At 42.6% G+C, this 11,477-nt stretch overlaps 1 protein-coding gene across 1 annotated transcript; it reads left to right on the top strand.

Annotated features, from left to right (window-relative positions):
* The first annotated feature begins 643 nt into the window (after positions 1-643).
* wdr45 (WD repeat domain 45) lies at positions 644-8,174 on the top strand. Its single transcript, XM_049603594.1, has 11 exons — positions 644-781; positions 960-1,076; positions 1,548-1,622; positions 3,452-3,556; positions 4,079-4,184; positions 4,277-4,371; positions 4,457-4,536; positions 4,636-4,844; positions 5,709-5,810; positions 5,895-6,040; positions 7,685-8,174. The coding sequence occupies exons 2-11, from the start codon at positions 1,028-1,030 to the stop codon at positions 7,792-7,794; spliced, it is 1,077 nt and encodes a 358-aa protein (XP_049459551.1). The 5' UTR covers positions 644-781; positions 960-1,027; the 3' UTR covers positions 7,795-8,174.
* Positions 8,175-11,477: the final 3,303 nt, after the last annotated feature.

An 11,477-nucleotide genomic window follows, 5' to 3' on the forward strand; every position in this document is an offset into this window, starting at 1 on the left:
TATTTCCACATATTTCCGGGCTCCGCCTCCAAAGCGTCCTTTTCAGGGTAGGCGTCGCGTCCGGCAACGATTCTCTGTGACACCAGTGGATCCCAGGCGTTAGGCCTCAAGTTAAGTTAAATGGCAAGGAGTTTTGTTGTGTTCTTATTTTGAAAAGTTTACATATACAGTTACACAATTGTTATGTACAGTGGGTTTTGTTTACTGTTTTTACCTTATATGGAATTCTCTAATGTATTTATTTTATTTTATTTTAATTATATTCTGTCTGTAACTGTAATAATGTGGGGGAAAAAAGATGTTTTATAATTAAAGCATTTGATTGATACCATAAAAAAATGTTTTATCATGCTAGAGCTGCATTTCTGTAAAATATAAACTTCTTACAGATGAACAGCCTGAATATATTTTAAAACAACATGTATTTGTGGAGTTAGTCATCTATAAAGTTGTTATTAGTAAGTTTTAAGTATTAAATAATAGTTCGTTTTACGTTTTTTATTTATTTTTTATTCTTTTCGTTTTTTCACGGCTTCATGTGCGTTTTCATTCCGATTTTAATCAATTTTGTCACATTTTAATTGTAGAAAAGTTTTTTGTTTGGTTTTTCTTACGAACAGGAAGCGGAACAAAACCGGAAGCACGTGCCACATACGTCACTGTTGAAAAACAAAAACAAATCGCCGTCTTGCAACATCTCTGTTGTTGTTGTTGTCTCACACTGTTTGTCGTGTTTCCCGCCTTTAAAACCTCCGTGTCGCCTCGCCTCTCCGTGTTCATGGTAAGACTTGATATGTTTTAAAATGTCGAAGTCAAACCGGAACATCAGTCACGTTCACACCGCTGCTATCTGATGCTAACGTATGCTAGCTAGCTAACATGCTAACGTAACAACAGTGTTGCTCAGCTGTCAGCTGAAGTCAAACAGCCGTCATGTTGTTTTCCCTCCTCTGTCACAGGTGGTCCTGTGTGTCCAGACGAAGCTGTAGTTTGCCGGTAACTTGACGGTGACGGTAGTTTAGCAGCCATGGCTCAACAGAGAGGAGTCAACAGCCTGCAGTTCAACCAGGACCAGAGTAAGCTAACGTGTTGAGCTAACTACAGCTACAGTATGGTTCAAAAACAGGGTTTATTACATGTGTCAGTGGTGGAGGAAGTGTCCAGATCCTTTACTGAAGTTAAAGTACTAATACTACTGTGAAAATACTTTGTTACAAGTAAAAGTCCTGCACTGATAAAAATATAGTCAGGAAATGTAGTTAAAGTGTTAAAGTACTACTTTACTATTAAACCTTGTAATGAGCCAGCCTCCCAGTGCTTTATTTTTTCCTTGAATAGCATGTATAATGGATGTCAGAGGTGAGATCTGACAGAGTTGACTAACAATTATATATTTATTAATTCCACAGCAGTTACAGTGAGTGTTTCCCCCTGAGATGTAGCAGAGAAGAAGCAGGAAGTTGCATGACTGTAACTGAGTAAATATACTCAGTCAGGGTAAAGACATACATTTTTTTAATCTGTCTTTCTTCTTCTGACAACTACAGGCTGTTTCTGCTGTGCTATGGAGACAGGGGTCAGGATTTACAACGTGGAGCCCCTGATGGAGAAAGGTCACCTGGGTGAGTGGACCTCACTGCCTTGCTGTCAGATTATTTTTTTTGCATTTGTGGTAAATACTGATGAATTTATTTTATTTTTTATCCCAGTCACCCTAATCTACTGTAATTAGGCAAAGCTAAGTTCACACTACATGACTTTCAAAGCCGTCAGATTGCCGTACTCTTCACTCTGCTCAACTTGCTGTCTTGTCATAGTGAGTCTTAAGCCGAGTTCACATTACACGATTCTCACCCTGATTTTGCGTCGCGGAGACTATCGTAATCTTTTTAGTGTTCATACCTGGCGGCGTGTGTTTCTGTTATCGGGAGTCTTGCCAACTGTGTTACGATGTGTGTGTGCACACCACAAGATTTCTCCACCGAGCCCTCGCCAACAGAGCCCCAGATAACAGTGACGTCACCAAACTACATTTTTATAACTTGGAGACGACACATGATAAAGGCATGGATATTCTTCCCAGTGTTGAATCAGATCTGCCTCCAGGGCCTGGGTCCAAACACAACACGCTCCCCGTGATCCTGTGGACGCTGTCATTGTTGTTGTTGCTTGCCGGCTTGTCAGTGTTGCCAGATCTTGGGAGAGAAACAAGCAACCAGGACTATGGAAACAAGCCCAAAAGAAGCGACGGATATATATATATAGAGAAAAGCAATGTTTAGAGAGCAAGCTCAAATAAGCAACTCCACTTTAGAAACAAGTCCGAAGTCGCGGCTAATAAGCGGACCTGGCAACCCTGCAGCTTGTCCTCCTCACATTTCTTCCGTCCTCCTGTGTGCTGACGTGGGACGTATCCTGCCTCTCATTGGCTGTTGCTCTTTGTCAGTCGTGTCAGACTTCTCCAGTTTTCTAGCATGAAAGATATCCAGTCCCAGTCACAGACGAGGGGGCGACTTGCTCGTAGGCTTGTTCACACATGAGGACTCGTCGCGGCAGACTATCTGCTGACTCACCTCTGACCCAAGGTGGCTCTCAAGATCCTCTGTGACATCAAAATCATGGTGAAAATCGTGTAATGTGAACTAGTCTTTAGTCATTGTGGTTTTCACACTACATGACTGACCGGCAACAGATCTTTCACCAGGGGCACGTTCAAAACAGGCTTTGCTGTACGTTTTCTCTTGTTTGGTGGGTGTGTTTGATGTATGTAAATCAAACTCTAGTCAGGCTTTACTTAATGTACGTACAGTTTTGTATTTTATTTCACACTTTCTTTGGCAATGTCAATATATGTTTCCAATCATGCCAATAAAGCCCCTTTGAATTTAATTGAATTAAACCCTGGCGTATTAAAAGGCAGTGCGTCTGTGAAACACAGCAGGGTGTCAAACGTGCAACTGTTTTTGTTCAAATAAATGTTTTGCTATATTTTTTTCAGGGCTTAACGCAGCCCAGGAGGAATCCTGATGAGTGTGTCATGTAATATCAAAGTCAAAACGTGACAAAGCAGCGTTCCCAGGAAGTTATTATTCACACACACACAATTTGGAAAGCGCTATGGGGCCACTTGTTTCTGTCCTCAACCTGTGTCTTATACTCTCATTGGCTGTAACTCGCTGACAAAGTCCCTGACAGGTCCAGATATTTAGCATTCAAGATATGTGGGGTGTGTCTGCCCTGCATCAGTGAGCGACTTCACACATGCTCGAGCACAGAGCCAATGTCAATTTGCCTCTGATTTGGTTCTTTTGTCAGGGAGTTGAGAGGCTAAATTTGAGTAGTGTGAGCTCAGCAGAAGGAGATATATTAAGTCCAGTCTGGAAAGATCATTTTTTTCACGTGTGTGTGTGTGTGTGTGTGTGTGTGTGTGTGTGTGTGTGTGTGTTTCCAGACCATGAGCAGGTCGGCAGTGTGGCCTCCTGCTCCATGTTGCATCGATCCAACCTGCTGGCCGTAGTCGGGGGAGGCGTCAACCCCAAATTCTCAGAAATATCAGGTGAGTTACATCAAGTCACATATTGTGATTATTATTAAAGATAAGTCCATCTTTATAACCTCAGGTGTCATAAATGTGTTGAAAGCAGTTGTTCTAATCTTCCCTCTTCACTCTGGCTCTGTGCCTCCTCTGTAAAACTCAATTTAGTATAAAATTCACTTTGTTTCCACTGGCTGTGTTTTGTTTTTGCTGAGCCTTGGTGGAGTGATCCGTCCTGACAGCGACATTGAGGGCTGCGTTCAGGACAAAACACAGACGATAAACATACGTCTGACCACCCAGACAAAGACACCCACTCTGTTTAGATAATTAAGGCAGCTGAAGCTCCACATTAGCATTTTTACACAGAACAGGGACTGTGGATTTTGTCCTCCATCTTTTCGATATAGTTGATCGTTGAAGGTAACAGACAGTGTGGAGAGAGAAGGAATGATTACAGCCACCAGTAAATATTCCAGTGTACATATGGAATCAGAGTATTGTGTTAAGATAGACAAAAATAATATGAATCTGTCTTTTCAGTGCTGGTCTGGGACGACGCTCGGGAGTCACGAGACCCCAAAGACAAGCTGGTCCTGGAGTTCACCTTCACCAAACCTGTTCTAGCTGTTCGCATGAGGCACGACAAGTGAGTTCACTGTGACTGCAGTTTGTCCCTGTGCAGCTATGTGAAATACAACTCACTGAAGAATGATAAACATAATTGTCTTTCTTTCTCAGAATCATCATCGTGTTAAAGAACAGGATCTATGTGTACAGTTTTCCAGATAACCCAGTCAAACTTTTTGAGTTTGACACCAGAGACAATCCCAAAGGTAAAGAGCTGTTCTCTTGCTCTGTATGTTTTCTTCCATCATGGCCAACTGTTCAACAATTTTAATAAGGTTTTATTTCCTCCAGGCCTGTGTGATTTATGCCCCAGTCTGGAGAAACAGCTGCTGGTCTTCCCGGGACATAAATGCGGCAGCCTGCAGCTGGTCGTAAGTCGCAAACACACTGAGACAAACTTCTGTAACAACTGAAGAAAATGTATCAGTCATTCAAGTTGAAAGTAAAGTAACAAATATTGTTTTCTTTAGGACCTGTCCAACACCAAGCCTGGCACATCATCTGCCCCGTTTACCATCAACGCCCACCAGAGTGAGATCGCCTGCGTGGCGCTTAACCAGCCTGGCAGCGTGGCGGCTTCAGCCTCTCGCAAAGGAACGCTCATCCGCCTGTTTGACACGACGACCAGAGACAAGCTGGTGGAGCTGCGCAGAGGAACCGACCCGGCCACCCTCTACTGGTACACACTCAAGTAGTCATGGGTAGTTTTAGGCGTCAGTCAGTATGTCTACATGACATTAGAGAAAATCGATTTATTGTGTTAGTCTGGCTAAAACTGAACTTTTAAAATACATTTCTGAAATCGTACTAAATCAAATTTCTCAAAGTCGAACTAACACACCCAGATTCTGTAATTGGGAGTCAAATTACTCCTGCATGTATACAGTCAATCAGACCCAAACTGGCTGAGGCGCTCTGAGCATGCTCCACATGCTATTCAACTTTGACCCAGAAGCTGAAATCACATTAAATGCGTAACAAAAGAAGAAGAAGCCGGTAACAACAAGGCAAAATCTACATCCAGTGTGCATCTCATCTGTACAAAAAGTTAAGCGTACTGCGCATCAGAAATGTACAGAGCTGTAAAGTTGTCCACCATGGCACCAGTTAGCAGCTAGCTAACCGTAGCTGACTTGTTTGTCGATTGTTTGGTCTGTGACATAATAGGTCAACAGGAAAAAGGTCCAATACTAACAAGCTGAAAGGGGGCATATCTCCATCTATCGTAGAGGAGTCGCACATGCTTAAGTCAATAAATGGATTCCCCTCCTGTGTTTGTATACTGGGACAAGGACAGTAGTCCAATTAAATGTTCGTGTTAAAGTGTAACCCTAGCTTGACTTAACTGTGCATGTAAACGAGCTGATTGCGCTTCAACCAAAGTGCTTGCCAGATGGTATAACAGCATCTAAACCCTGTCTCCCCCTCACCTTAACTGACTTTATAACTTTACAAAACTCAAAATCCAACAACAATCACTCCTATTTGTGTTTGTGTTAAAGTTCAGGCTCTGACAGTCCTCATCTTTGTTTTTTCTTTCCAGCATCAACTTCAGCCACGACTCCTCGTTCCTGTGTGCCTCCAGCGATAAAGGCACCGTCCACATCTTCGCACTCAAAGACACCAAACTCAACCGCCGCTCTGCGTGAGTCCAACTGCTCCTCATCTTTTACCCTCAAACCAAGAGTTCTGTAGGTTAATGTGTCTCTTACTCCTCTGTCTCCCACAGACTGGCGCGTGTTGGGAAGGTGGGCCCTGTGATTGGTCAGTACGTGGACAGCCAGTGGTCATTGGCCAGCTTCACTGTGCCAGCTGAGTGTGCCTGTATCTGTGCTTTTGGAAAGAACACGTCCAAGAACGTCAACTCTGTCATTGGTGAGGAAACACGTCAAAATACACATCATGTTTTTGTGCTTTGCTTTTTATCGGTCACATAATTGAGTATGTAAATCACACCAACACATATAGTGAAGATGAAGTTTATAACCAAAGTGAATCGCGACCTGATGGATGTCGAGTGGAACTATATTTAGACACAAAAACATCATGATTCTCAACCTGGGAGCCGGGACCTCTCCAGTGGGTCACAGAATAAATCTGAGGTTTTCACAAGATGCTCTGTTAGATAACTAAGACGGGAAAAAACTTCTGCTGCACAAGTTTAAACTCTGATCGCCCATCTTTGCCTTTTCTGTGACATGTCAGATAATTTTACCTGTCGAAAATGTATTCAAGTGAGACACCAAATCCTCGTCTGAGAATGACTGTGTTGTTGCTCTGATGGATTTAGAGCAGTGGAAATGTTCTTTATATATTGCATGTGTCGTGTGAATTGCTACAGTTCAGGTACTTTAACCCCCTCAGTGCCTTTTAGCTGGTCTGTATTTGGTCTTTTGAGGCTATATTTTATTTTACACTCACCAGCCACATTATTAGGTACACCTTGCTAGTACCAGGTTGGACCCCCTTTTTAATTCTTCATGGCAGAGATTCAACAAGGTGCTGGAAACATTCCTCAGAGATGTTGGTCCATATTGACATGATGACATCACACAGTTGCTGCAGATTTGTCGGCTGCACATCCATGATGAGAATCTCCCGTTCCAGCACATCCCAAAGGTGCTCTATTGGACTGAGATCTGGTGACTGTGGAGGCCATTGGAGTACAGTGAACTCATTGTCATGTTTGAGATGATGTGAGCTTTGTGACATGGTGCGTTATCCTGCTGGAAGTAGCCATCAGAAGATGGGTACACTGTGGTCATAAAGGGATGGACACGCTCAGCAACAATACTCAGGTAGGCTGTGGTGTTTAAACCATGCCATGACCTCTGACCTCTGGCATCAACAAGGCATTTTGGCTCACTGGATATTTTCTCTTTTTGGGACCATCCTCTGCAAACCCTAGAGATGGTTGTGCTGAAAATCCCAGTAAATACTCAGACCAGCGCGTCTGGCACCAACAACCATGCCACGTTCAAAGTCACTTAAATCACCTTTCTTCATCATTCTGATGCTCCGTTTGAACTTCAGCAGCTCGTCTTCACCATGTCCACATGACTAAATGCATGGAGTTGTTGCCACGTGATTGGCTGATTAACTATTTGCGTTAAGGAGCAGTTGAACAGGTGTACCTAATAAAGTGGCCAGTAAGTTAATTTTTATTTTATTTATGTCATTTCCACATGCTGTAGGTTTTGTTGGCACCACAGCGGAGCGACAAAACCTTGGTCTCATTAGACTAACATGAAATATCCTGTATCATATCTTCTTCAGCTGAAAACCTTTTAACACCAAATGATCTTTAAGTTTCTTTTTTATTCTTTCCACGTGACTTTAATCATCCTCCAACACTTCAGATGGCAGTTCGTAGCAGCACTTCACTCATCACCGGCCAATCACAGCATTGAACGCCAACAAGCTAGACATGAGCTCCTCACATTGTTTTATCACTCTGTTCGACTCAGTGTTGCTTGAAAACAAATGAAGTTATTTAACTGGTTGTCTGCCCTCCTGCAGCCATATGTGTGGACGGCACCTTCCATAAGTACGTGTTCACCCCCGATGGAAACTGCAACCGAGAAGCCTTCGACGTGTATTTGGATATATGTGACGATGATGACTTCTGAGGCCAGTTTGAAAGATGTGAGGAGGAGGAGGAGGAGGAGGAGGAGGAGGAAGAGGAGGAAGAAAGACGAGGAGGACAATGATGACGAATGAAAATGACTTTGAGTTAATTATTATTGTTCTGTTCTGGAGACAGATGGGAAAACAGCCTGAGACAGAGAATCAGAGACTTAATGCTGAGGCCTGTTTTATAATTGTGTGTGTAATCAGTTGTATCTACAGTATGTAGCAGTGTGAATATAAATACCGTTTTCTATTAGCCTGTAACCTTAATGTGCATCGTGAGTCTGAAACCCTCACGTGACAAGTACACTTAAACCTCGGAAGTGATTTGATGTATTTATGAAAGGTTCAAGTCAAACTGAAATTAAAATTCTTTTTTGATAAGAAATCAGTGTTTAAATCTCTGGTGTTTGTTTTGACTTGTTTACTTATCAAAATTGTTGTTATTAAAAATAAGAAATGTGAGTTTTGTTTATCTGTATGGAGTCGAGCATTAGTATGGAAGCCCATTTTGACCAATGTGATCCAAAAACCTCAAAACAGGCTTTGCTATCCGTCAAAGGCCGATTGGCTGCTGGCTGTACCTTTATATTTAGTGGACAAATGTTACAGTAAATCTAAGGGTGCTTTCACACCTGCCCTGTTTGGTTCAGTTCAATCGTACTCAAGTTCGTTTGCCCCCTAACTGCGGTTCATTTGGGCAGGTGTGAACACAGCAATAACACTCGGGTGCGCACCAAAACACCCGGGCTGTGAATCCAATTTTCGTAGTGGCCAGGTCCATCACTTGATGCCATCAGGCCCAGAAAGACTTTCCATTGACTAACACTGGGAGAGAGACGTCTATAAATCAGTGGAAACATTTTTTTGAGCGTCACAATCCCAGCAAAACGACTTGTTTCACTAGCCCTTTCTAAATAGGAATTGTGCAAATTTGCAGGAAAGCCCAGTCAGTCTTTTTTTCAGCATTGGCAGTATAAAATCAAAATCGGGGAGTGCAGCAAAATGCCGCCTGCCTACTTATGTTTATACAGAATGTGCCTTTTTCGGGGCAATGGGGGGCGTGAGCAAGTAACAACACGTGTAGCTCAGCGTGTGACATAAACAGTGACGTGGGAGGGAAGCCGCGGCTGGTCAGTCCTTCGGTGATTCTCTCGTAAGTCGGCCCGTCCTTCACCCTTCCGTCATTTGACGGTTAATGGCCTCTTCGTTTGCGAGGGCAAGGAGGGCGCACAATTCTTTGTCTCCCCAGTTGCTCATCTTTACAGTGTCTGTCAGGTTTGTGTTTCCCTCTTGCTACTAGCTGCTCGCTAATTCCTGCTATCAGCTGTTTCCTGTTTATCCACCTCCAGTGGCTCACACGTGTGGCGTCATCAACAGCCCCTCCCGTGGCGGAAGGGCGTCTCATTCTTTTTAAACTGAAAAGGTTCTGCCAATATGACTACCCTACGAGGCGGAAAATTAGGCACCTCAGATCAACTCGCCAATCCGGCTCTAAACGCTCGCAGCTTGCTGGCAAAACGGCCCAACGTTCGCTGAAAATCCGGCAGCGTAAAAGGGGCTGCTATCAAGATTTATCTGTTTGGTCCAAGTGCTGTCTGTCAGCAAAGCCAAGAGCAAATAAAAGTCATGACATTCACATCATAAAACATTACAAATTCACTAACTCTAAATGGAAAACACTTATCTGAAATGTGGTGTGAAAGCTCAATGAGGCAATGTTGCATCGGAGCAAAAGGAAAGGTATTGTAAGCTATTGTATTTCACGTCTTTTTTTTCCCCCTTAAAAATAAGGGGTTAGTTACCAGTTAATGGATGTTGTGCAATCGAAAGCAAAATTAACCAAAACTGACATCCATATAGCATGGATAGAGTAAATAACATGGGACCCAAGGTAGATACTTGTGGGATGCCTCCAAAACAACAGATTGAACTCTACCTGAGTGACAGGATTTAAAACTGCTTATTTAACACAACTAGCTGCATCAAAAGCTTTGGACAGATCTACAAAAAGTGCAGCACACTAACTTTTTTCAGTGTCGTACAACCTGACTGCTGTGGCTGAGGACATTAGATTCGTAGTAGATTGACAGGATGGCTTAGATATCAGCCGATAGTATATGAGGAACAAGTCTGGCTGTTAGACTTTCACCTCCAGTGTAAAACCAAAACTGATAGAATAAGATGACAACACAGCTCAATAAATAAGAAGCCAAAAAACTTCTCTTCACACAAAACACTGCAGCATCTTTGGTGTCACTTCACTTCAACTTGTTTGGGCTGCAGATCAAGTAAAAAAACTTAACACCCTCTCAGTGATACAGTACTGCCTTTAAACCTTCCATCAACACCAGAGTTCACTGCGTAAGATAATTAAAAACTCATAGTTTTTTTTATCTTTAGGTGATAAACAGCCTTACGACACTTAGTTTTCCGCACTGCTAATTATGTTTGAACTTAATTTCACTGACTTGGCAGGAAAGTAAATGTTAATATATTTGGTTAAATACCAGTTTGGAATAATTGGTTCTTATTACTGCACTGATTGCTTCATCGACTCTGAATATATCATAATGTAATTAGCTCCACTTTAATCTGTAATTATTTAAAAGCTTCACTCATCACAATTGAGTTTACATTGCAGGGGTTCCTCTTAAAAAGTTGTCCTCAGATGATTAAAGGGATAAAAAGAGAGAAATTTTTCTGTTACACAAAACAATGTTTATTTTTTCTGACTGTTCTCTCATAAATCTTTCTGATGAAACAATCCAAGAAGAAAAATGTCACTTTTTAGGTGAACTGCTCCCAACAAGGAGTCAAGTGTCGACATATTCTAGTCTCACTTTCTGTGTAATATTTGTACTAATCTGCACCCTTAAAGGGCGGACACTTTGCTCTGCTGAAGTTTATGCATAACTTAGTCCGTCTCATGAGTTGCTTTGGCGGCTCACGTGCAAATCCACAGATATCTGACTTTTAACAGGGAGATTATAGAAGTTTTAGTTAAGTCTTGAAATGTTTTTGGGTGTTCTCAATGTCCTCGGAAACTGGGCCACAGCTCCTGCTAATCTGTAATCCAAAAATCCACCAAAATGTCTGAGTCATGTGAACTACTGTATGAAGGTTTGCCTCAGACACTCGTTTACTCATTCACGACTCCACATGGAATGTACACTCAGCAGTTTACTCTGTGGAGAGCAGTAAAATGAGATTTTGGTTATTTACCAATCACCATCACAAGATGGAAAGCAAAGTGATTCCACTAACCGAAAAAACTGAGCATAGCGTTAGTTCAGGCAGGACATGTCAAGCTCAGCTCACATCCCAGCTACATCAGCTGATCTCAAACAGCCCAGTCAACTGATGGATCAGCTGATTGATGAAGGGAGTCAGCTGATAGATCACATGATTCATTTCTGTGCAACCAATTGGCGAATCTCATTCAGGGCACCCTATTTAAACTGCTCTGGCCTGCCTACTGTTGCTGCTTCCTCTGCTAGCTGCTTTACAACCTGCCTCCACCCCAGCTCCTCCTTTTCATGTTGTGTCTGACTTATCAATGTCATTTCTGTTTGTCATTGATGCTGTTCTGTTCTGTTCCCAGGGGGTCTTTGCTGCTGCTCTCTGCCTTAGGCTTTCCATGTAGGAGCATGGAAGGGCAGGGAGGTTTGCTTTCTCTGCC

The sequence above is a fragment of the Epinephelus fuscoguttatus genome, linkage group LG18, assembly GCF_011397635.1.
Source record: "Epinephelus fuscoguttatus linkage group LG18, E.fuscoguttatus.final_Chr_v1".
NCBI lineage: Eukaryota > Metazoa > Chordata > Actinopteri > Perciformes > Serranidae > Epinephelus > Epinephelus fuscoguttatus.

What these genes read in the sequence shown, in the direction of transcription:
- wdr45 (XM_049603594.1), top strand. Translation starts at nt 1,028, where the DNA reads ATGGCTCAACAGAGAGGAGTCAACAGCCTGCAGTTCAACCAGGACCAG. An exon ending in GATGGAGAAAGGTCACCTGG is followed by an intron (nt 1,623 to 3,451) that starts GTGAGTGGACCT and finishes GTGTGTTTCCAG; the next exon opens with ACCATGAGCAGGTCGGCAGT. An exon ending in CACCAGAGACAATCCCAAAG is followed by an intron (nt 4,372 to 4,456) that starts GTAAAGAGCTGT and finishes TATTTCCTCCAG; the next exon opens with GCCTGTGTGATTTATGCCCC.